The sequence below is a fragment of the Podarcis gaigeae genome (assembly GCF_964106915.1).
Source record: "Podarcis gaigeae genome assembly, chromosome: 16".
Taxonomy (NCBI): Eukaryota; Metazoa; Chordata; class Lepidosauria; order Squamata; family Lacertidae; genus Podarcis; species Podarcis gaigeae.
In genome coordinates, this window is record NC_139693.1 from 29619009 (window position 1) to 29645571 (window position 26563).

The 26563-nt window shown below is 46.1% G+C and overlaps 1 protein-coding gene across 1 annotated transcript in view; it reads right to left on the reverse strand.

Moving 5' to 3' along the window:
- The window catches only part of HIRA (histone cell cycle regulator), a 61396-nt gene extending 36785 nt beyond the window's left edge, over positions 1-24611 (reverse strand). The window contains exons 1-6 of the mRNA XM_083717019.1: positions 24343-24611; positions 9088-9150; positions 4311-4421; positions 2410-2500; positions 1548-1642; positions 512-607 (exon numbers count right to left, since the gene is read on the reverse strand). Of these exons, the coding sequence (XP_083573145.1) occupies positions 512-607; positions 1548-1642; positions 2410-2500; positions 4311-4421; positions 9088-9150; positions 24343-24379 (493 nt within the window). The 5' untranslated portion in view covers positions 24380-24611. The remainder of the gene's footprint in view (positions 1-511; positions 608-1547; positions 1643-2409; positions 2501-4310; positions 4422-9087; positions 9151-24342) is intronic.
- Positions 24612-26563: the final 1952 nt, after the last annotated feature.

Consider the following 26563-nt stretch of genomic DNA (forward strand, 5'->3'; position numbering starts at 1 on the left):
CCGGTCTCATGGTGTCACAGTTTTTGTCATCTGCCACCAGTGGAAAATCCCACTCTAACATACATTTGTAACTTGGAAGTTGAATGGAATCCATTCCGGAAGTCTGTTCAACTTCCAAAACGTCCAAAAACCAAAGCACAGCCTCTGGTTTGTTTTGTTCAAAAAGGTTTACCATAGGGTTTTTGGTCTTTTAGCCAGCTGGTTTGGGGCTTTATCTGCCTCTATTTGAAGCATCTTACCGTTCTCATCCATCATAGACATTGTCGGCTTTATTTTTATCTTATCAGTCTTGATAACCTGGCATAAATATAAGCACCAATTCTGTGAACTGGCCATATTTCCACTGGTATTTGTAGCACAATACTACTTATAATGTCATATTTTTATAAACTGCTTTCTGGTCATTGACCATATTAAAGATATTTGACGTTATTTGACGTTTGCCATATTGAGCGGCGGCCCCCGCAAAACAAAACCATTACCTCTTGATAGTCAGAACTCTGCGTTATACCTGGGAATTTGACAGCATTCCAGATGACAACAGTGTTATCCACACTACAAGAGGCCAGCCATGCATCATGAGGAGACCACGCCACATCCATGACATCTGTAGGGGATACAAAAAACAAACAAACACACACCTTATGTGAACTATTTCTCAGGGGAAACAGAAAACTAGGCACCCATCCACTTAACAGCTCCCTTTGAGTTCAGAGAACCGAAATTCACAGCCGTCTGCTTGTTGCAGACGCGAGTGATGGTCAGCGAGCGATTTTAACTGTCGGGTTAGTGATTTACTGCATTGCCCCCCCCCCCAAGAAAACTGAACAACTCTGGGCAATCCTCTCCCAAAAAGGCTCAACAACTCCAATCCTCCCCCCAAAAAGCTCAACATCTTTTGAAATTGGGAGTACCCCAAAATAGGGGTGGGTGTTAAGTGCGGTAGTGACTATGTGATGAGCTCATAGGGTATGACTCTTGCTATTTGCTGCCTTTTATCTAGCCAGCCACCTGTTAAGTGAGGATGTAAATAACTGCACAGAGCAGTGCAATGGAAAGCAATGCTGGCCATTCTAGGTAAAGGTAAAGGGACCCCTGACCATTAGGTCCAGTCGTGGCCGTCTCTGGGGTTGCGGCGCTCATCTCGCTTTATTGGCCGAGGGAGCCGGCGTACAGCTTCCAGGTCTTGTGGCCAGCATGACTAAGCCGCTTCTGGCGAACCAGAGCAGCGCACAGAAACGCCGTTTACCTTCCCGCTGGAGCGGTACCTATTTATCTACTTGTACTGGCGTGCTTTCAAACTGCTAGGTTGGCAGAAGCAGGGACCGAGCAACGGGAGCTCACCCCGTCGCGGGGATTCGAACCGCCGACCTTCTGATCAGCAAGTCCTAGGCTCTGTGGTTTAACCCACAGCGCCACCCGTGTTCCTGCTGGTGCGGAATAGCATCTATCTAAAGCAGACCAGATAACGGGGATTGAACTTTGGGGTGGGTTGAGAGATCAATGTTTGCACTGTGAGCACCTTCCAGTGTTTCAGACACACTTACCCCCCGAATGGCTTCGAAGGATTGAGAGACACCTCCACTGTTCTACGTTAGCAAGTTTACTACTGGAACCAAACACTGTGCTCGGCCCAATGTACCTATGGAAGATGGGAACAAGAGTTACCAAAAGCAACCACACGGCAGATTTCCTTTGTGAACCACCACAACAGTTGAAATGAACTTTAGCAGACAAAAACCTCACCCCACCCCACATTTAGAGGAGACTTTTAATATGGAATCTGTATTTATTTAATTTCTTCATTTTATTCAAAAACCTAACCACATTATTTTTTTAAAAAAAAAAACTCTAAGCAGTGTAGACTCTGTACGGCAGAAAAAAAAACATTCATTGGAACAAAAATGCAAACCTAAAACAAACAAAACCATTATAAAAACATATACAGTCGTACCTCAGAAGTCAAATGGAATCTGTTCCGGAAGTCCGTTCAACTTCCAAAATGTTCAGAAACCAAGGCGCGGCTTCCGATTGGCTGCAGGAAGCTTCTGCAGCCAATCGGAAGCCACGGAACCTGCGTTGGACATTTGGGTTCCAAAAGAACGTTCGCAAACCAGAACACTCACTTCCGGGTTTGTGGCGTTCGGGAGCCAAAACGTTCAACTCGCAAGGCATTCAACTTCAGAGGTACGACTGTAAAAGCAAGTAAAACTGGAATTCAAGGGATTAAGAGACATAAGTCAGGGTGCAACCTCGTGGGTCAGGGAAAGCCTGGACCAAAAATTAGCTTTGTGTATTCTAGAAAGTGTTTACACAACTCTGGAGATAAGAAACAAGGAGTAATTCAACAAATGTTCAGAGAACAAGGAAAGATGTAAATTTGGGGCGGGGGGCGGACAGCACACTTACGCAGCTCTCTTCCAAATCATGATCAGCTTGTCGTCTCCCCCGGAAGCCAGATACATGCCATTGTTTGACCACCGTACACAGTTCACACATGCTAACATGGAAGAAACACACACAAACGGAAAGAAGGTGGATTTTTATATCAAGGCATGTCAGAACAGTTCACAGTATTTTTAATGGGTTCACACCCTTCGCAATTCTCTCTGTATGCTTCTGATAATCGTAATGGCGTTTTTATCTTTCTGCAGTGTTCATGCACTGGACTTCAGCTGCAGAAACAGATTGTGTTTCTGTCCCACCAGTGGGAGCTGCACCCATCAAACAGTACAAGTGGAGGGGGAGCTAACCATGAATCAAGAGGGAAGGAAATGCGATTGCCTACATTTCAAACAATGCTTTTCCTTCAGAGATGTTGCGTTACCAATAAAACAAGTATTTGAAATGTACTTATTGTTTGGAATTATTATTATTATTTTTTGATCATGCAATGATCAAAACAGCTTACAAGCCGAGTAAAGCGGCATAATGTCACGTCTGTAAAACAGTAACCCAGGAAAGCAAAATAAAACAAAACGAAAACTCAGCGACATCAGAGGCGAACAAATATCAATGCACTCAATAGCAATTGATAAGCAGGAATTTGTTTGATAAGCAGGAATTAACTGCCAATGACAAGATTCAATATACTCAATGCTTCAGGTCCCCTCTACTACTTTTGTACCCACATACATGTTCTGGTGGTGGATAATGGGCAAGGCCATAGATGTTGATCTCACAACTTGGGCAGGGTCATACTGGAGAAGGTGGTGTGTATGAGCACCTAAATCTTTACAGCCTTCTGTTCTCCTTTAAATGAATGGGTCACTGAGCAAATATTTCAGTGGCATAACTTAAGGTCCTTTAAAAAATGGTGCAATTGAGAATGGGTACCATCTGGCATTATAGTACAACCCACTCATTTCTGGACATCAGAAAGGTATTTCTAAAAAGTGGAACAAGCAGGGCGGGGAGCATGCAATAAGATGGGTCATTCCTTAACACCAAACCATGGCTTAGTGTAACATTCAAGGCAGTTTTCAAAGTCTACACTCCTCTGATATGCAATTAAGGCCCATGGTTCTCTACACCAGAACCGTGTAGTGTCCCTTGTGTTGTTGGACTACAACTCCCATCATCCCTGGCCAGCTTAGCCAATTGTGAAAGATGATGGGAGTTGAAAGATGATGGGGACCCAACGTTGAAGAACACTACTCCATGCCATTCCTGGCACTTTACTGACCAACCAGCACCGAAATGGAAATGTAATTCTCCAGGAGCGATAGATAGAAGGTAGATAAGAGATGTAGTGTTATATCTCTGGGCAATTTTCAGTAAGTGGTCAAGGATTTCTGACTATCAATTATTAAATAACAAAATTATACGTCTGAAATTACGAGAGCTGGGGGGTGAAGGGTAAACCAGAAGTGGATTTCTCTGCTGAAGAATTGTGAGCTCTGTCCATTTCTGGTACCGTACTAAAAAGCAGCCAAACAAATTCCAGGTCTCAAAATCCTTACAGTACTGTCATACCTCGGGTTGAATGTGCTTCAGGTTGAGCACTTTCGGGTTGCACTCCGTGGCAACCCGGAAGTAACGGACCGCGTTACTTCCGGGTTTCGCCGCTCGCGCAGACACTCAAAATGACGTCACGCGCATGCGCGGAAGTGGCAAAACGCGACCCATGCACGTGCAGACGCCCCGTCACGTCTTACGTTCCATTCAGGATGCGAACGGGGCTCCGGAACGGATCCCGTTCGTATACTGAGGTACCACCGTATGCCTGTTGCATCTAACCACCCTGGTGGATGTTGGAGCTCTCCTGGATCCCACACACCTGAAGTCCGCCCTCCCCTGTTCTACAATACCTAAATGATTGTCCATCTGACAGAGCATCTTGGGTACATTCTCGTTCTTTTCGTCTTCCTCTTTGAGGACGGGAGCCATGTTCCATATCACAACCTTCCCAGAATCCTGTCCTAAGGACAAAGAGAAATCAACATACCATTTTACAAAAAAGCGCTGGTGTTTCCACACAGAGTACTTTCGTTACCTGCATGCAGCCATGATGATGATCAAATAGAGAAAGACTGACAGTGCAACACTGTGGGGTGGGTGGATTCCAACTAGAGAGTTCCATTTACATTTGCACAGCAGAACTCCCCCAAGCCCAATTTGCACCCTCCTCTCCAATCTGCTCCAGAGGGTTGGGGGGAAACCCAGAACTGATTTTCTTTTGGGGGGGGAGAGGGGTAACAAGAGGGTGGGAGGTAAATTCCATTGCACAAGAGTAAATACTTGCACTTGCTGCTTTAGATAGAGCACACAACAAATCTGCTCAGGACATAGGTCTTCAGCCTGGGTTGGGACCCAGAGATGGGTCGCAAGGCCACAGCAGGTGGTCCGCAGCAAAGCTGTTGCCGCCATGTTGGATTCCAGCTTCGGCTGAGCAGACCAAAGGAGGACTACATGCTTATCTGTACCAGGACGCATTCGCCGAACAAAATGCTCATTTTATCAATTTCCACGAGTGCTGCAATGTAGGAGGAGGAAGGCAGGAGCCATTTAAGAAATAAAATAGAATGCATATTTCTGAGCTACTGCATGCTCATGCCTTTCTCTTGCCACACTGCAGGATTCGTTTTCATTCAGTAGTGATGCAGAAGTAACACTATGTCTATTGCTCTGTGAATTGCCATTTTAGGATTTAATAATATGCATTACTATAACGCTACCAGCTATAAATCCGATGGGTCCTATGTTGGAGCTTGGAGGTCAGAGGCAGGTCTCAAGTCTTGACTGGTTGAAGGCCACTGGCTGGAAGCACCACTGAGTCCAATGGGACTTATTTCCAAGTAAAACTACCGTATTTTTTGCTCTATAAGACTCACTTTTTCCCTCCTAAAAAGTAAGGGGAAATGTGTGTGTGTCTTATGGAGCGAATGCAGGCTGTGCCGCTATCCCAGAAGCCAGAACAGCAAGAGGGATTGCTGCTTCCACTGCGCAGTGCTCCCTCTTGCTGTTCTGGCTTCTGAGATTCAGAATATATTTTTTCTTGTTTTCCTCCTCCAAAAACTAGGTGCGTCTTGTGGTCTGGTACATCTTATAGAGCGAAAAATACGGTATATAGGATTACAGCAGGCATGTGCAAAGTCCTAATCTGGCCCGCCGGTCGATTTAATAGGGGTAAAATCCTTAAAAGAGCTGAACAACTTTGGGATTAAATCCTTAAAGAAGCTCAACAACTTTGATGGGAAATGGTTAAAAAACTTTGGTCGGCCATCATGCATGTTCATCAAATCTGGGTCTCTTTGAAAAAAGTCTGGGCACCCCTGGATTACAGCCTACAGCTCTTTGGCACCCAAGCGGTGTTTCATAGAACCACAGAATTCAGAAAGGCTAAATCATAGAATTGTAGAGATGGAAGGGACCACAAGGCTCATCTATTCCAACCCTCCTGAAAAGCAGGAATCTTTTGCCCAACATGGAGCTAAACCCACAACCCTGAGATTAAGAGTCTCATGCTCTACCAACTGGGCTATCCCATGCATTCCCATTCAAAATATATTCAGCTAATTTGTCCTTGCCACTGGGACACTAAACTGTCTACGAAAAAGCAAAAGTTGCAGTCCAGCCCACAGCATACAGATGCACCAGATTTGCTAAAATTGACAGGGTTTAAGGGATTGTGTAATTGCAGGTTGGATTCCAGGAGGAAATCAAAACAACAAAGCAGCATCATATGGAAACAAATAGCTAGAATGATTATTCTAACTTATAACCTAAGAAAGGAAAATGGCCAAGACGATTTAGTCAGATTATCAAATGTCACTCTTCAGAAACAGCAACAAGGTTTGCTTGCATTGTTGATTTGATTAACAGAAATGGGGTTGAGCCGGCCAATGTAAATAAAGCAAAGAAAGGAAACCAGTTATAGACTGTTATTAAGTTACACGTTTTAAACTACGCTGAGCAATGTCAAGATGAATGTAAGCTAACAAAATGCCCTTCATTCTGGCAGGGGAAACTTGTGTGTGGAGAAGGTCTATCTGTATGAGGCAAAGCTGTATTGTGATGATGATCTAGCAGTACATTGCTGCCAGTTCTTGTTTCTGTTCTTTTCTATGGTGAGGTTATAGATTTTTAATTATTTCTGTAGTTTTAAAACCATGTCACTCCGAGCACGGGAAAAGGACAGTTAAAATAGCATCAGCAATGATACTAATAATAAATTATTACTTTTTAATTTGAAAACTTAACAAAGAAAAGAAATGGTTGGGAGAGAAGAACCTGAACGATATTAGTTGTATAACAAGCATGTGTTGCTTGTTGTGATTTTAAAATGTGTGCTTTAATAACATTCCGTTGTTTGTTTCCTTTTCTTACAGGATTTGCATAGCCCACAGAGACACACAAACACATATTCAACAATCACACAATCTTTATACGCAACAGTTGGACTGAACATTTATTCACATGTAACCACTGGCAATTGAATGGTCTGCAGGTATCCTCACATGCTAGCTGAGCTGTACAAATGAACAAGTAAGCGCAGCTTTCAAACAAACACATGTATACAGTGTACCCACATTCCGTGTGATGCATGAAAAAGCCTAACGGGATCTCTAGTGTGGCAGGGAAGGTATCAGGTTTTGTCCCCATTGAAATGCTGCCATCCCCTTCAATTTATATTGGATAAGTGAAATGGCCATTTGCATGTTATCTGTGACTATTTCATCTCTTTTAAGTGGGGAGGCAAAGAATCATAGAACAGGGGGAAACACCTGTCACATTATACCGTATTTTTCGCTCTATAGGACGCATTTTTTCCCTTTCAAAAATGAAGGGGAAATGTTTGTGCATCCTATGGAGCGAAGACACCATAGCCCCGCGGCCATCTCCCGGCTGGAGAGGAGCCCCCCGTGACCCTCTCCCGGCTGGAGAAGTGATGCGTGACTATGGCAGCAGCCTCTCCGCTGCGCCTTTCCGCTGCTCCCTGACCTGCTCTTTGGGGCTGGTGGTGGGCTTCCCCCCACCAGCCCCAAAGAGCAGGTCGAAAGGAACCTGAAGCCTGGAGAGCACCGACCCCTCTCGCTCTCCAGGCTTCCAAGGTAGCCGCCTGAACACACCTTAAACGGCACCTTGTTTTAGAGCGGGAAAACAAGAGGGGGGAAATTCTCCCACTCTCTGCGCAGTGCTTCCTGCCGCTTCGCTGAAGGGGCGCTGGGCAGAGAGCGGAATAATTTTTTTCCCTTGTTCTCCCCCCTCTAAAACAAGGTGCGTCCTATTGTCCGGTGCGTCCTATGGTGCGAAAAATACGGTAATTTGTGCACTCCATCCCCTCCTCCCCATGTGAAAGACAGTATCAACAGGAGCCAAAGATCTGAACTAGCTCTGAACTGGTGTCAAACAGCAATGAATTATCATTGTCATTCACTTATTAATCACCTTTCACACAATAATCTCAAGGCAGTCACCACACACAAAAACACAACTGATACAATTAAACAAAACTAAAACAATGCCAAATAGACACACTCATGGCAAGGACACGTTTATGCAGCTGGGAAAGCCTGTTGGAACAAAAACGTTTTCCATTGTTCCTGGAAAGTACAGACTGTGACCGCCTGTCATATCTCAACAGCAACGCTATTCAACAGAACAAGGGAAGCCTGACTGTACAGTAATTTAAGGAAGAAATGTCCTAATATGTTATACTGGACATCCTACAGTAAATATGAGGGACGCAGGTGGCGCTGTGGGTTAAACCACAGAGCCTAGGACTTGCCGATCAGAAGGTCGGCAGTTCGAATCCCCGCGACGGGATGAGCTCCCGTTGCTCGGTCCCTGATCCTGCCAACCTAGCAGTTCGGAAGTGCGTCAAAGTGCAAGTAGATAAATAGGTACCACTCCAGCGGGAAGGTAAACGGCATTTCCGTGCGCTGCTCTGGTTTGCCAGAAGCAGCTTAGTCATGCTGGCCACATGACCCGGAAGCTGTACGTCGGCTCCCTCGGCCAATAAAGCGAGATGAGCGCCGCAACCCCAGAGTCGGTCACGACTGGACCTAATGGTCAGGGGTCTCTTTACCTTTACCTTTACCTTTACCTTTACAGAAAATATGAGTGTTGAAAGATTTACAGCAAGTCTCATTTATGGTTTGGACCTCATGCAAAAACCACAGTTTAGCCCAAATGCAAAGATCTCTCGCGTTTTGCTTCTCCTATTGCACAAGCGAGAGCAGCAAACCATGAACCACAGCACACTTTTACATCCAAGCTGAGGCTCATGGTTTGTTTCATGCCAACAAAAGCCAAGAACACATCTTGGCTTAACAATTATGGTCCAAATGAAGCAGATTACTGGTTCAGACGTAACGTTAAGCCACAAACTGTGGTTCGTTACTTCTGCGTGCATGAAAGGAGGGTAGATCAGTTTTACGAGAAATGGCTTATGCAGTTTTACCTTCCGCCTCTGCATCAAAATAAAAAAAGATGTATGGTTTGCAATGGTTATCATGCAATCAGCCCCACATGCAACTGTCTGGTACTGCATTGAAAAAACATGATCCATGATTCATTTTCAAGGTAACCAGTAATCAACTTGGAAACAGAGTTTTCTCTGGAGGATATAATCTGTGAACATACCTTGCCCTCCAGTTGCAAACTTGGTCCCATCTGGATGAATGTCAACTGAAAATATCGGCTTCCCTGAAAAACAGTAAGAGGAACAAAATCACATGACTTGGGAGCCTCTTCCCACAATGTACCAGGTTGTACACAAAGTGAATTCGATACCAAATGTCTCCCTGCCATCCAAACCACCAGTTGGCACTGAGTGTGACTTTTGAAATTTGTTCTGAAAGCAGGCATCATTTCAGCACATGACTGATGGCAGGTGTTACTCTTTTATTTTTAGAAAAGCAACAGGAAATGCTTTCTGCTTTTAAGATGTCTATACCACTTCCAACAGATTCCGGGACAGTGTTCTGCGATTCTCTTCGTCTAGCGGTTTTTTCGTCTTGCGAAGCAAGCCCATTGACGGCTTAGCGGATTAGCGCTATTAGCGGCTTAGCTGCTTTTAGCGGCTTATCGGCTTAGCGGATCAGCCGATAAGCGGCTTAGCAGCTTAGAAAAAGGGGGGGGGGGAAAGTCGGAAAAACTCGCAAAACATTTCATCTTGCAAAGCAAGCCCATAGGGAAATTTGTTTTGCGAAGCGCCTCCAAAACGGAAAACCCTTTCGTCTAGCGGGTTGGATCAAAAAAGGCAATGTTGGATCAAAAAAGGCAAAAAGAAAGCCTGAAGTTGGCATGTGTTGAACCTCCTTAAGCTGGGTGGCACTATAGACAAATCCCTCTCCTTTAAACATACCTAGCACATTGCACCAATTGACAGTACAGTTGTTCAAAAGGCGGCTCATCTGAAGATCTTATCACAGTTTCTCCATCTTATGAACCCAGTGGGATACAAAGTCAAGTAAGAGATCACACCTTATGGTACTGAGTACCTCCAACAGATCCTCTGTACCACGCATTAAGTTACATGAATGATATTTGTTTCAGTTATGTGAATGCAATTTATTTAATTGGCGCCATATTATACACATGGCACTTTAGAATAAACAAGTTTGATCATAGCCCAAGGGGCTTAGAATCTAAAAACAAAGGGGAATGAGAGTTGTGGGTGGGTGGCAGGAAGGTGGGGGAAGAGAAAGAAGAAACACAGCAAGAGAGTTACCCAGAGTGCAGTATAATTGTTATTCCAGTACAATAGCAGCTCTCTGTATTTGCATTTTGCCGAAAGAGAACGTCAGGCTGGATGCAACAGTGCCCTACGAATGGGGAAGGCATGTTGCACTCATAGAAAGGCTGCTTTTATTTTATTACTAACAGTAACACTTTTGCAAAAAAAAAGCCATAGCTCAGTGGCAAAACATCTGCTCTGAATGCCAAAGGTCTCAGGTTCAATCCCAGGCATCACCAAGTAGGGGTAGGAAAAATTCTCTGTCTGAAACCTTGGAGAGCTACTGTCAGTCAATGCTGACAATGCTGAGCTAAATGGGCTCATGGTCCAAAGCATTCTAAAGCAGCTTCCTGTGACTTTAGAACAGTCTATGGCTTTAGGAAAGTCTTCTGGAACCCAGCATCCTGTTCTCACAGTGGCCAACCAGATGAATGAAGAAAGCCAAAAAGCAAGTCTTTAGTGAAACAGCACTCTCCCCTCCTGCAGTTTCCAACAACTGGCGCAATCCGAATCCAAGAATAGAGGCAGAGCAAAGCCACTTTGTCTAGTAGCTGCTGACAGCCTTTACCTCCGTGAATTTCTGAGTTAAGCCAAGAAACTTTGCTCAGTAAACTGTGCCGAGACATGCAGCCTCATTTCTCTTGCGTTACTCCCTCCTTGGGACACGGGTGGTGCTGTGGGTTAAACCACAGAGCCTAGGGCTTGCCGATCAGAAGGTCAGCGGTTTGAATCCCCGCCACGGGGTGAGCTCCCGTTGCTCGGTCCCTGCTCCTGCCCACCTAGCAGTTCAAAAGCACGCCAAGTGCAAGTAGATGAATAGGTACCGCTCCAGCGGGAAGGTAAACGGCGTTTCCGTGCGCTGCTCTGGTTCGCCAGAAGTGGCTTAGTCATGCTGGCCACATGACCTGGAAGCTGTACGCTGGCTCCACTGGCCAATAAAGCGAGATGAGCGCCGCAACCCCAGAGTCGGCCACGACTGGACCTAACGGTCAGGGGTCCCTTTACCTTACTCCCTCCTTGCACAAGAAAAAGACAAGGGACAGGGGACCTGGCGTTATGACTGAATCCGAGATTGTGGCTTGTTTCTCCCAAACAAGCCACAACTGCCAGTCTGACTTCAAACCATGTTCTGTTACTGATTTGTAGATTATGGATTGTTAGGGAGCGAAACTGGACACAAACATGTATGTAATGTTCTTTATTTCTTTACTGTACAGTGGTACCTCGGGTTAAGTACTTAATTCGTTCCGGAGGGCCGTACTTAACCTGAAACTGTTCTTAACCTGAAGCACCACTTTAGCTAATGGGGCCTCCTCCTGCTGCTGGGCCGCCAGAGCACAATTTCTGTTCTCAGCCTGAAGGAAAGTTCTTAACCTGAAGCACTGTTTCTGGGTTAGCGGAGTCTGTAACCTGAAGTGTATGTAACCCGAGGTACCACTGTATTGTGAAACTGCTTCGAGGTGCTTGATAGGAAGTGGTTCATCAACTAAATCATCATCATCATCATCATCATCATCATCCTCTGCCCTTTCCCACTCTGGACCTGCCCCATCTGGGAACTTTTAAAAGCTAAAGGTTTAGGCATCTGTCAAGGTGGCTGCTTCACTTCCCAGCACCAACACCACAACTTATTTGGATTTGCAGCGGCTACGTTATTCTTTGGTCCCTCTTCTTCCCCCGACAGTTGGCCTATTTTTATATCCTGTTGAAACACGCCAAAAAAGGTATTTGCTCCTGTCTTACAGGGATTGATGACTGCCCTATTTGGCACAGGCATGAGGAGAAAAAGGAAACTCGTGGCTTAGGTTGAAATGTGACCAGTTAAGGAGGAAAAACAGCAATTCAGCAAATAGAAAATCAACAAATAATATAACACTTCTTCAAACATGATAAAATAAATTTTCAGAGCTCAAATGTTACAGTACAGTGGTACCTCTGGTTACGAACTTAATTTGTTCCGGAGGTCCGTTCTTAACCTGATACTGTTCTTAACCTGAAGCACCACTTTAGCTAATGTGGCCTCCCGCTGCTGCCGCCGGAGCAAGATTTCTCTTCTCATCCTGAGGTAAAGTTCTTAACCCGAGGTACTATTTCTGGGTTAGCAGAGTCTGTAACCTGAAGCATCTGTAACCTGAAGCGTCTGTAACCCGAGTTACAGTGGTCTGTAACCACTGTAAGCAAATCCAGCAGGTCCAATACTCCCAAAATATTTTAAGTAATCACATCTTTAGGAAGATGTCGACTTTCTTTGAAAGGAAAACAGAAAAGCAAAAGTAAAATATTTCTTCAATACTTCTTGACAGAGAAGGCACTTCTTGTTGGTTTCTGCTGACTTTTCACTCGTCCAACAAAGTGCTGGAGGCTAAGCATAGGGCTTTCTGTGGCTAGCCATATACAGTGGTACCTCGGGTTAAGTACTTAATTCATTACGGAGGTCCGTTCTTAACCTGAAACTGTTCTTAACCTGAAGCACCACTTTAGCCTATGGGCCTGCTGCTGCTGCTGCTGCTGCGCCGTCAGAGCACGATTTCTGTTCTCATCCTGAAGCAAAGTTCTTAACCTGAGGTACTATTTCTGGGTTAGTGGAGTCTGTAACCTACAGCGTATGTAACCCGAGGTACCACTGTATCCTGCATCCAAGCGTCTCCATTGCAGGAATGATGGCACACATTTTTCAGCTAACAGCAAGAAGCTTTTATTGACTGATTTAGCTAATTTGCATGCCTCTTTTCCATACTGAGCTGTGCCGAAAACAGCTTACAATAAATGTCCACCCGTTATCGAAGCACAAAACATTTATTTTTGGTGGGGGGTGGCAACACACCAGTTTATAAAAGGGATCAATAAATTCAAACAGAACGAAATTCAACCATTTTCTACACTGTCTGTTTAAGCATTTTTACCTTGCTTTTTAGTGTCAAAGAGTTTGTCAGGGAGGCTTACAGAACAATAAAGAAAACCAAGAGAGTCCCTGCTCTCAGGCTTACAATCTTTTAGACCTTGCACAAAATTTTGAAAAGAGAAAGATGGGGATTGAGCAGTAGGCAGTGTGTGGAGGCACCTGTTTCTGAAGCTTCAGTTTTTTATATTGACCAGCTAGAATGGAAAATGTTCAGGCAGCTTAGTCTGGGAAGCTGGTATTTCAGCAAAACTGATGGAAGAGTCCTGCTTCCCTTCTCCCCCTTTGCTCTGCAGCTTGCTACTAGAATAGCTGCTGTTAGGTGACAGTCTGGCGCAACAGGTTGTCCTTATACAGTGGTACCTTGGTTCTCAAACACCTTGGTACTCAATCAACTTGGAACTCAAACACTGCAAACCCGGAAGTAAGTGTTCCGGCTTGCGAACTTTTTTCGGAAGTCAAACGTGCTCCGTTTGGAGTGTCACACTTCTGTTTTGAGTTTTACGCCGAGGTCTGTCTGTTTTTGCTATTAATTTTGAGGTCTGTTTTTGTTTTTGCGGCTCTTTGTTTTTGTTTTTGTGACTGTGTTCAGCTACTGATTGATTGTGTGACTGCAGTACATAATTTATTGCTTTCATTTTATGGATCAATGGTCTCGTTAGATAATAAAATTCATGTTAAATTGCTGTTTTGGGGTTGTTTTTAAAAGTCTGGAACGGATTAATCCATTTTGCATTACTTTCTATGGCAAAGCACACCTTGGTTTTAGAACGCTTTGGTTTTGGAACGGACTTCCAGAACGGATTAAGTTTCAGAACCAAGGTAGCACTGTACTTAAGCAGACATTGTAAAAACCCTTCAAAACCTTCCAGGTTTTTTGGGGGCGGGGGAGAAAAGAATAAAGACTCAAAGCTAAGTAAAAGTTTATCCAAATGTGCATTTTGGATGATAACGTTTTCTGAAATCTTTTGGATTGGTGATATTACTGCCCACTGCCAGCCATCAGAGGTCTGAATGAAGCTTTGGATACTTTACTGAACACCTTCTTCCCCCAAGGACTGATCATCTGGTAACAGATGAGCAAAGGATGAAACACTGGGATTACAGGGATTAGCTGTCTGGAAACAGCAAGATAAGGAAGGGTACATGCAGCTATGTTTTCATAGCACTATTTGCAAACCTACCAAAACTGATAGTTTTGGGAAGGATTTTAGCTTCGTGCAGGAGATTGCACTTGATAAACCATTGAGGTCCCCATTCCACCCTAAAATATTTAAATCAAAATGCTTGAGTATATTCTGTTTTTCCTGAGGACAAACTTATTCCAAAGATCTTAGAAGTCTGAACATGCTAGAATCTCAGAGTTAAAATATTCTAGAATCATATTCCTGCAATTCAGAAATATGCAGCTGTCCCACACAGGGATTGAACCTGCAACCTTGGCGTTATCAGCAACACACTCTAACCAACTGAGCTATGCAGGATGCAGCCACTTTGACAATCTTCTCCTTGGGCATTTGGAAAAGTTGCAGTATTTTTATTATAAATAAAATGATTATTGTTTAAATATACGCACGCGGATAGTAATGGCTCAAGGAGATGTTGAATTCTACGCCTTTCCCCCCCTTTTAACTTTTAAGATTCAGTTCCGCAAGGAAATTCATGAGAAAGTCTTGTTGTGCCATTTGCTGGCGATGGTTTAACGATGGTTTGAAGTGACATGCAATCGTTGTCACTGAATTGGACCACTCCCATTTCAGGAGATTTCTCCAAGATTTCAGGAGGGAACCTTTCCCAGTCCTACACGGAAATGTCAGGGGTTGAACCTAAGACTTTCTGCATTCAAGGCATGAACTCAATCCTAGAGCTACAGCCCTTTCCCAATACTCAGTAGACATACAATATTATTTAGAAGTCGAATTAAAACGTCTTCTTTTTTTAAGAACACCCAAGCTTCTAGAAGTATTTCACTTTATTGGTTGCTTTGATGGCTGTAGTTCTGCAGACTTCTATATTTTATGCAAAATTTGCTGTTAACTGTTTTTTGTGAGTCAGCTTTCAAACCACTTCCATGGCTAAAAAACAGGATATACAGTGGTACCTCTGGTTACGTGCTTAATTCGTTCCGGAGGTCCGTTCTTAACCTGAAACTGTTCTTAACCTGAAGCACCCCTTTAGCTAACGGGGCCTCCTGCTGCCGCGGCGCGATGTCTGCTCTCATCCTGAAGCAAAGTTCTTAACCCGAGGTACTATTTCTGGGTTAGTGGAGTCTGTAACCTGAAGCGTATGTAACCTGAAGCGTGTGTAACCCAAGGTACCACTGTACATGGTTTTAAATAAACAAATATTGGCATCACTTGGTGACACACACCATTCCAAGACCCACAAGTTTGGGTGGCCTGGTTACAACCTTAGGCTTCATGAGCTCCCTCTCTACACCACCACCAGGGTGGCCCAATGAGCTGTGTTAGGAAATCCTGAAAATCACAGCTAAGAGGCAGGAGGCAGGCCTCTAATGCAGGAATGGGGAACTTGTGACCTTCGGAACATTTTTGGAATACAACTCCCATCAGCCCCAGCCAAAATGACCAATGGTCAGGGATGATGGGAGTGTGGTGCGCAAACACCGGGGAGGGGGTGTCACAGGCTCCTCACGTCCACTCTGAAATACAAGCAGCAGCTCAAATTCCTTTTTTAAAAACAATACAGTGGTACCTTGGGTTACATACGCTTCAGGTTACAGACTCCACTAACCCAGAAATAGTACCTCGGGTTAAGAACTTTGCTTCAGGATGAGAACAGAAATTGTGCTCCGGCGGCGCAGCAGCAGCGGGTGGCCCCATTAGCTAAAGTGGTGCTTCAGGTTAAGAACAGTTTCAGGTTAAGAACGGACCTCCGGAACGGATTAAGTACTTAACCCGAGGTACCACTGTACTGATGAAGATAATATGCAAATTATGACAAGAACATGCAAACAGAATATTCAGGTTATGTAAACATACATCTCGTAGAACAAGGGGCAGCAAACTACGGCCCCCGGGCCGGATCAGGCCCACCTGGGTCCTAAATCCAGCCCACACTGTGAAGCCAGAACCCGCCGCGAAGCCGAGACTCTCAGCAACGGGAGGAAGAGGCCGAGCAGCAGCGGCTCTGTCAATCAAATTCCACCCCTGGTTTACGTCAGTGGCGTTTGATTGGCAGAGACCTCCCTGCGCCGCGCTGAGGTAAACCAGGTGCGGCGTTTGATTGGCAGAGCTGCCGCCACTCGGCCTCTTCCTTCCGTCGCCGCCACAGCCCTGGTGCTCCCTGTGGGCCAGAGAGCAGCGTGGATGAGCTCACTCTGCCTACACACGAGAAGAATCAGCGGTGGCGGTGGCAGCAGCCCCTGGGAAGGGAAGCACAGCGGCTGGGGCTGGGGAGGAGGAATACCATATTTTTCTGTCTATAAGATGCTCCCATGTATAAGACGCCCCCTATTTTTGACATTATTTTAAAGGGGGAAAAACCTAGTCTTATACATGGAAAAATACGGTACAGTGGTACCTAGGGTTAAGAACTTAATTCATTCTGGAGGTCCATTCTTAACCTGAAACCGTTCTTAACCTGAGATGCCACTTTAGCTAATGGGGCCTCCCGCTGCTGCCGCGCAATTTCTGTTCTCATCCTGAAGCAAGGTTCTAAACCTGGGGTAATATTTCTGGGTTAGCAGAGTCTGTAACCTGAAGCATCTGTAACCCGAGGTACCACTGTACTTGCCCCCCTCACCTCTTCTTCCAGCTCCCCACCCCCCCAGCGTGCCACAAGGTCTGATGGACAGTGGATCAGCCCGCCGTTAATTTTTTTTGCCAACTCCTGTCGTAGAACATCTACATGCTTCAAGCATTTCTCCCTCTGTTGGAGGTATCTCCACTGTGAACCTAGTGTTTTATTACTTAGGAAGGAGTGTGATATGTCTCTTAATACTACTTAATTTAGAGGCCTTCCGATTCTTTCCTTTCTTACTACAGCAGTTCAGAGCTATGATGGCTGGATGAGGACAGATCAATGCCATTATTTTCCACGGGCATCACTTTACGATCAGCTTTGCTAGCCAAATACCCTACAATCAGCATTCTTATGAACAAGTTGCCTAGTTATAGTCATTTCCCTAATGACAGTTTGCCTTGGTTTGTGCAGTTTGGGCCAAAATTTTCTTCCACAACGATCCAAGCTACAGCGTTCTAGCTCAAAGGCACGCCGCACAAAAGCACAAACCACAACAGTACATTATGCTGCAGGAACTAGCGTTTACTCTTCCATTTTCCCCTGAAGTCAATATCAACTGCCCTAAGGTACACATTCCAAAATGGTATGGCCCAGGTTGCTTTCTGTCACGTTATTTTCAGAGTTACAGGGCTTCCCACCTTTGAAGGGGTCATGTTGTTGTTGTTGTTGTTGTTGTTGTTGTTTAGTCATGCCCAACTCTTCATGACCCCATGGACCAGAGCACACCAGGCACTCCTGTCTTCCACTGTGAAGGGGTCATAACCAGGCTCAAACTAAGCCTTCTGCTATTAGCGTTTGGAAGTGTGCACTAACATTCAAGGAAGGCAAGATGTGATCTAAGGTAGGTCACAACTAAGGCTGGGCGATATCTGGTTTTCAGCTTTGTGATATATCACCAGTTAAGGATCGCAATATACTGATATATCACAATGTCAGAAATAAGGATGGAGCTATGTAGAGGCATTGGCTGGCTTCATGCTTTTTCCCACATTGCGATTTTTGCATAGCACACGCACGCACACACACACACACCATGATTTGCAATATATTGGCCAGGTCAAAAACTATGAAACCAATGTCACAATTTGGTCTTCAAACCCGTTTTGGACACTATACTGATATACCATCACCCAGCCCTAACCACAACAGCGGTTCTACCACAATCTCTTTCTGCTTGTATATTTGGTTTTTGTTTTGTTTTTAAAAGAGGAAATAAATGAGGAAGAAAAAGCACAGAAGCGACAGAAGGTGGAAGGAATTCTTTCTACCTTTGACACTGGTGCAGTAAACAAAATTTCAGTAGGTACAGCTTTTGGCCTAGCTAACAAATTGTACCTGCCAAGCCTATACAGTCACAACAAGAGGAACATAAAGAGTGTTAGAAACTCAGAAATATAAACTAATCACCAAATGGCACACCTTAAACCTAGGTTCCGGTCGCCACAATGGAATGTCTAGGCACCATTTTTTTTTTTTTTTACAATTAGAAGTATTCCCCCCCCCCATTTCATTTCTATAGCGCTTTGTATTTTAAGGAATATTTTTTTGGGGGGGAAACCCTCAAAGTGGTTTACAACACATTAAAATATCAAATAAAACAATCCAGAATAAAATCAATTCTAACTTTAAGTAAAATATTTCAGATCCTTCTACAACTGGCATTCTGCTTTCCCCATATTTATTTACCTACTTACCGGTAATTTATATAGCTGGCCCAAAGCAGAAGTACTCTAGGAAGCCAGTGTAGGACCTGAGAGATCAGGTTTCAAATCCCCACTCAGTCATGAAGCTAACTGGGTGACTTTGGCCAAGTCAAACCTTCTCAAGGGTCATTGTAGGGATTAACTGAGATGGTGGGGTAGTCTGTGAACCATGGACTCCTTATAAATGCAGTAAATGAGCTCTTCCTGCTTACCTGCTACAGGGGCCAACCAGATGGAGATGTCAGTTGCCAGCCTGGCATCTAGAGATCTCCACATGGTCACAATTGGACCCGTGCCAATAACAAACGAGCCTGGCTAATTTCTTACCCTGGACCGAGGGCACTGTCTCGGTTTGGGCAATGCCTGGCAAACCCTATCCATAGCATCCTCAGTTCCATGACAGAAGAAAGCAGATAGATACCGTATTTTTTGCTCCAAAGGACGCATTTTCCCCCCTCCAAAAATTAAGGAGAAATGTGTGTGCGTCTTATGGAGCGAATGCAGGCTCCATGGCTTCAGCGAAAGCAACGCGAAGCCTCCGGAGCGCAGCGGGAGCTCCCACTGCGCTCCGGAGGCTTCGCGTTGCTTTCGCTGAAGCCTGGAGAGCAAGAGGGGTCGGTGTGCGCCGATCCCTCTTACTCTCCTGACTTCGCTTTGCTGGAGAGGCGCTGCTCAGCTTTCCCTCTCTGTTTCTCCTGCCACTTCGCTGAAGGGGCGCTGTGCAGAGAGGGAGAGAATTTTTTTTTTTGTTCTTCCCCTCTAAAACTATGTGCATCCTATGGTCGGGTGTGTCCTATAGAGCGAAAAATACAGTAAGTGTAGTAAATAAGTACACCTTGACACTTAGAAAGCATTCTCATCAAAAGTCACACTAATTTTCTTTAAGGCATCCTCTCCCCGCCCCCCCAGGGATAGACGATATCAAGAACACAGACTGCATCTGATACGTTAAAAACTTAATCATTCTCCTTTCACTTGCTAAAACATCTGTGTTCACCTATCCTCTTCGGAACTGGTACCTTTTTTTGCACTTTGTGAACCATGAAAACTTGCCACTTTTTGAAGGCCCAACACAAGATATTACTTAGACACTGAAGAGGACCATGGCATAAACCAATGCCTCTGAGCATTTTCAGTCGGAATTCTTAGTGTGGTTAATAGTGATCTTCAATATCAGCAACTTTGCCGGAGTCTTTTTTCGAAATCCACAAGCAACAGACCTCTAAAGCAGGCTTAACTCAAAAAGGGCAGCCCTGCTGGATCAGACTAAAGGTCTAATCTGGCGTTCTGCTTCCTACAGTGTCTGAATAGATCATAGATGTGAGCTTCCCAGAGGCCAGCAGGGCATGAAAGTCCTAGCCGAGGGATGCCAACCCCTGCATTCTTGCAGGGAGGTCTTTGCCACATGACCCAACCTTGTCATTGCTGTGTATATGTGTTTCAGAGTGGGACCGGATCAGCCTTTACAACAAATTTCTAAAGGAGCTCTCAACTGCAGCATTATATATGAAATCACACAGAGATGCAACGTTAGAGCATGAAACCTCTTCCACAAAGCATGGGGCTTCCGGTTAAGTAAGCTTGCTTCATAAACCAACTATTCTAGGCTATTGACAAAGAGTGATTTGAAAAGGGTAAGACAATGAATGCTGCTCAGTGTTAAATAGTAGAATGGGTAGTGACAGAACTATGTACCTACCCAGAATAAATTGAGGACATATGCGCCCTGGGAATTCCTTCCAACCTGCTCTAGCAGGGCTCTAGGTAAAAAGGTAAAGGGACCCCTGACTATTAGGTCCAGTCATGACCAACTCTGGGGTTGTGGCACTCATCTCGCTTTGTTGGCTGAGGGAGCCGGCATACAGCTTCCGGGTCATGTGGCCAGCAGGACTAAGCCGCTTCTGGCGAACCAGAGCAGCGCATGGAAACACTGTTTACCTTCCCGCCGGAGTGGTACCTATTTATCTACTTGCACTAGCGTGCTTTCAAACTGCTAGGTTGGCAGGAGCTGGGACCAAACAACGGGAGCTCACCCCGTCGCGAGGATTCGAACCGCTGACCTTCTGATCAGCAAGCCCTAGGCTCTGTGGTTTAACCCACAGCGCCACCCGCGTCCCTAGCAGGGCTCTAAAGCTCCCCTAAACAACAGCAAGCTATCCTAACACTAAACCACCCTAAACACCCAAAGAAGTTGCACCAGCCTGTCTCTGCAGACCATCAGGTAAGGGGATATTTCTGAGACAAGGTAAATGATACGGTATCCAGCTGAACTTCTGCAGCATGTGGTAGGTGGGGTGGATTACTTCGCCCCTCTCTCCTCAAACACACAGACTTCCAATTTCCTGTCCTTCCAGATTAAAGCTCAGCTCTCTGATGCACTTGTCTTCCGTGCTGAATAAATGGACAGAGCAATGGTGACCCACTTTAGATGTTATTTAATCCAAGAAAACACATCCCCCCCCACTGAAAAAAACCACTTATTTATACTGATGCTGTATGCAAAGAACAAAGTTTAAGGCTGCAATCCTAACCCCACTTACCTGGGAGTAAGGCCTGATGAATTCAACAGAACCTACTTCTGAGTAGACATGGTCAAGACTGTGCTGAAAGCACTGGACAATGTGCATGTAGCAGCAGCTCAGAAATCTGGGTGATGCACACCTGGTAAGGGGCTTTTAAAAAGTTAAGCTCCGCATCCTCAGACTATGTGCTTTCTTGTGTTCTGTGCATTGGGTAAATAATATTTAAATTAGGCCTGGTCTGATGCAGTAAGGAGGTTTGCTATGCAACCCAATCAGCCTGTCTGGTCCAGTGGAACCATTTATTCACATCCTATAATCTAATTCTCTCAGAATGACAAAGCAAGGAGCCTTGGGAACCTCTCTGGTCAATCTCCACCCCAAGAGGAACAACAGCATTTTAAAAACTGTAGATCCTTTCTTTAGCCTGATACACATTCCCACTGTCACCATACAATCAGGTGTTACATATCAGAGCAAAGGTAGAGAACTGTATGTCCAAATCATTATCTCCCTTATCACCTCCCCGCTTGCCCCAGGCCACATTTGACAGGAAGATGGGGCTGCCCCACCTGTTAATCACCAGACATCACAGTGGAAAGTGTCAAGGATCAACTGTTGGTCTCTGGTCCTGTGAACTTAGTACTGTGAACAGCATTCTGCAAGTGCCAAGGATCAGCTGATTGCTGGAGCTTCCCAAGTCAGGTCACTGTCACACAGCCATTTGGGAATATAAGCGACATATACATACATACAGGGATGCGGGTGGCGCTGTGGGTTAAACCACAGAGCCTAGGGCTTGCCGATCAGAAGGTTGGCGGTTCGAATCCCCGCAACAGGGTGAGCTCCCGTTGCTCGGTCCCTGCTCCTGCCAACCTAGCAGTTCAAAAGCACGGCAAAGTGCATGTAGATAAATAGGTACCCCTCCGGCGGGAAGGTAAACGGTGTTTCCATGCGCTGCTCTGGTTCGCCAGAAGCGGCTTAGTCATGCTGGCCACATGACCTGGAAGCTGTACACCGGCTCCCTTGGCCACTAAAGCGAGATGAGCGCCGCAACCCCAGAGTCGGTCACGACTATACATACATACATAACGGCCAAGGGCCGTTTATAAAGCCAAGGGCACAGTGCTTTGCAGTGCCTGTGAACCCTGTTTCTGCTCAGCCACATCTTTACCTGCAACACACCTGATCAGGTGTATGGGAGGTAGGTATGACTTGATCAAAATGGCCTCAAGGCTCAAACAACATGATGACCCCACTCCACCCCCACAGGCCCAGTTTCCCACAGCTGTCATGGGGTATGATTATACTGAAGCAGTATGCTATTAACACCTACTTAAAGTAGCACAGAAAAGCTCTTTCCTTGCTCTGCTCCTTTTGCAAACTGTCAGATTAAGGGCTTGCAGTTGACATCTTGTAAAACTTACTTAGCTTAATGCAAATCGCTCTATGGGGCTGCTTTGCTTTCCAAGCTGCACAAGTGCAGTAAAGACTTGCGCCAGCAGTTCTTTAGAGCCGTCTTACCCCAAAATGGCAACTAGACATCCCATTTTGGCAACTGTAACCTTGGTTTAAGGAGCCATTTGGCACCTAGCTTTGTATTTTATATATGTATATGTATATGCAGTGACACGGGTGGCGCTGTGGGTTAAACCACAGAGCCTAGGACTGTGGGTTAAACCACAGAAGTTTGGCACTTCGAATCCCTGCGACGGGGTGAGCTCCTGTTGCTCGGTCCCTCCTCCTGCCAACCTAGCAGTTCGAAAGCATGTCAAAGTGCAAGTAGATAAATAGGTACCACTCCAGTGGGAAGGTAAACGGTGTTTCCGTGCGCTGCTCTGGTTCGCCAGAAGCGGCTTAGTCATGCTGGCCCCATGACTGGAAGCTGTACGCCAGCTCCCTCGGCCAATAAAGCGAGATGAGCGCCGCAACCCCAGAGTCGGCCACGACTGGACCTAATGGTCGGGGTCCCTTTACCTTTATATGTATATGTATATATGAGTTTCCAACACTGCATGTGCTCAGAAACTTTCAGAGATTGCCCTGTGTGTCCCAAAGTATGGTCTGATCTCAGAGCACAGCCAGAAGGCATGCAGGGCAACTATTTTTCTAAAGCTAAGCCACTCTGGGTTCCATCATGGAAGTAAGATGGAATGTAAATGCAAGGAAATAAAGTAAGTAAAAATCTTACTCAGAGAAAGTCACGTTCACTGAACTGCACCTTGGAAACCCCTATCTGTTTCACACCAAGTGCGTGGGGTACACCCAATGGATACCTCAGTAATAAAGAGAAGGGCCCACCACTCTGCAGATGCTCAGAGACCCTTCGGAGACAGATTGACAACCTGATTCAATGCAAAGCAGGTTCCTAGGTGTGTGCTGTGGAACACCCGTCAACTGCATCAGGGCTTCCTCAGCAACGAAGAAAGGAGTGACTCTACACATGCCCAGAGACCTCTCAGCTTCTCCGGAGCCCAACTGAGGATTCTGCACATGCTCTGAGTCAACCCTAATTCTTTAGGAGGAGAAGAGGTGTGTTTGTATGTGAAACTCCACACATGCCTAGATATCCCTTGACTTCTCCGGAGCCCAACCCAACTCCTTTAGGGGGAGAACAGGTGTGGGTGGGTGTGAAACTCTGCACATGCCTAGAGATCTCTCAGCTTCTCTGGAGCCCTACTGTAGAAGGCTACACATGCTCCAAGCCAACCCTAATTCTTTAAAAGGAGAACAGGTGTGTATGTGTGTGTGTGTGTGTGTGTGTGTGTGTGTTTGTGTGTGTGTGTGAGAGAGAGAGAGAGAGAGAGAGAGAAACTCTGCACATGCTCAGAGATCCCTTGAGCCGCACATACTCCGAGCCAAGCCTAATTCTTTAGGAGGAGAACAGGTGGGTGGGGGGTGTGGAACTCTGCACATGCTCAGAGATCCCTTGAGCTGCACATGCTCCCAGCCAACCCTAATTCTTTACGAGGAGAACAGGTGGGTGGGGGTGGGGGTGGGGGTGGAACTCTGCACATGCTCCCAGATCCCTCCAGCTGCACATGCTTGGAGCCAACCCTACCCCTTTAGCAGGAGAACAGGTGTGTGTGGAACTCTGCACATGCTCAGCCCTCCCCCTGCTTCTCCGGGGCCTGCCCGAGAGGCAGGGCACATGCACAGAATCCGAGAGCACCTCGCCAGCACCTTGGGCGTGGAGTGGGGTGCGTGGGTCGGCTCTCTGCACATGCTCTCGCACACCTTGCCCGAGAAGCCCCGCGTCCCCCTCTGGCTCACCGCTGTGGTTGACCCAGGTCGGCTTCAGGAGCTTCATTTTCCTCCTCCTCCTCCTCCTCTTCTTCCTCCTCCTCCTCCTCCGCCTCCTCCCGCCGCTCGGGTGCCTGGGCCTCCGTGTTGAGGGCGGCTGCAGGTCGGGGCAGGCTCCGCGAGGCTGGCGAGGGAGCTGCGGGTGCTGGGGGCGGCGGAAGGCAGGCGAGGGCTGGGGAGTCGCTGCCGCCGCCGCCGCCGCTGGCCTCACAGCCGGCGCCCCGCCGCCATGGGCTGCCACCCTCCTCCTGCGCTCGCCCCGCTCCCACCACCGGCCGCCTCCGCCGCCGCCGCCTCACGGGAGCTCCATCCCGGCCGCCCGTCCCGCCAGCCGCCCCTTCTGCCTCCGCCCGGCAGCATCCCCCGCTCCCGGCGGCTCCCCGGCAACGCCGGAAGTCAGCGGAGGGCGACGACCTAAGCGGCCCGGCGGGAAACAAGAGGCGACGCCCAGGGAGGAGGCCGGGGGCCGGCGAGGGAAAGGGCGGCTGGGCTCGCTCGCTCGTGGGGACGGGGCGATATCCAGCGTGGGGAAGAGGAGGAAGGGGAGAGCAGCTGCAGCCAGCTAGCTCCCTGGGCTCCCCTTTCCCGAGAGCGGGGTGGGCTGCTGGGGGGCAACCAGGGGTCCCTCCTGTGCTGTAGGATACAGGATTGTCCCTTATTCCAATTGGAAAATGCTGTCTCCTATCTATCATCTATCTATCTATCTATCTATCTATCTATCTATCTATCTATCTATCTATCTGTCAAGTCGTGGGTCTTCTCCGCGTGTCTGGAAGGGTGTGTGAAAGGTCCAGAGATTGCATTATTATTATTATTATTATTATTATTATTATTATTAAAGGTCCAGTCGTGACCGACTCTGGGGTTGCGGCGCCATCTCACTTTATTTTTTTCCTTTGAAATTTTTCCCTTAAGGTTTTTTCCATTAAAATTTTTTGGGGCCCCCAAGAGAGTGGGGCCTTAAGCTATAGCTTGTTTAGCTTATACGTAAATCTGGCACTGACTAGAGTGCAGTTAGGGGGCCCTACTGTGCTGTAGGATACAGGATTGTCCCTTATTCCAATTGGAAAATGCTGTCTCCTAATTATTTATTTCCCTCTCTTTCTCTCTCTCAAGTCGTGGGTCCTCTCCGCATGTCTGGAAGGCTGTGTGAAAGGTCCAGAGGTAGCATTATCAATTTACCATGGGGCGGAAGCAGGGCCGGATTTAGGTTTGATAAGGTCCTAAGCTACTGAAGGTAATGGGGGCCTTAATATGTCCAGCTGTCCTTTGCCAGCAACAAATTGTCGCTCTTTTTTGCGTTGAATATATGCTATATGGTAATTTACAGACCTAATAGGTATCTAAAGCTATTTGCACATGCAGAATGTAGGCACCCTATATATAGAAATGAGCAAACCAGTGATATTTTAGGGAGCAGGCCAGCAAGCGGGCGCCTACACAACACAAAACACTGTTGCTGTATGTAGGTTTAATTTGTTTTTTATCTTATATTTTGGAAATGTACATTGAGGTTTTTCCCCCTTAAAATTTTTTTGGGGCCCCCAAGAGAGCGGGGCCCTAAGCTATAGCTTGTTTAGCTTATACATAAATCCGGCACTGCTCCTGTGCTGTATGATACAGGATTGTCCTTTATTCCAATTGGAAAAGGCTGTCTCTCTCTCTCTCTCTCTCTCTCTCTCTCTCTTTCTTTTTCTTTTTCTTTTTCTTTTTCTTTTTCTTTTTCTTTTTCTTTTTCTTTTTCTTTTTCTTTCTCTCTGTCAAGTCGTGTGTCCTCTCCACATGTTTGAAAGGGTGTGTGAAAAGTCCAGAGGTAGCATTATTATTATCATCAATTTACCATGGCGTGGGAAGGTTCACAGACTATGAAGAACCTGCTCACAAATTTATTGACAGCTGCACGAATTATTATAGCCAGGAAGTGGAAGGGGCAAGCAGAATATAAAATGGAAGAATGGCATAAAGAGGTGTGGGATATAACTATTAATGATAAATTGACAAGTGCCAGTAAGGTAAGACTGGGGATATGCAGGAGAAATGATTTTGATAAGATATGGAAGGTGTTTGTAGAATTTGTACTGTTAAAACGGAAAGGGGTCAAACCATCGCCAGAGGTGTTGAAATTTTGGGAGGTTGGGTAGTTACAATAGAATGGTCTCGGTGGTGGGGTGCACATTTTTATTCTTATTTA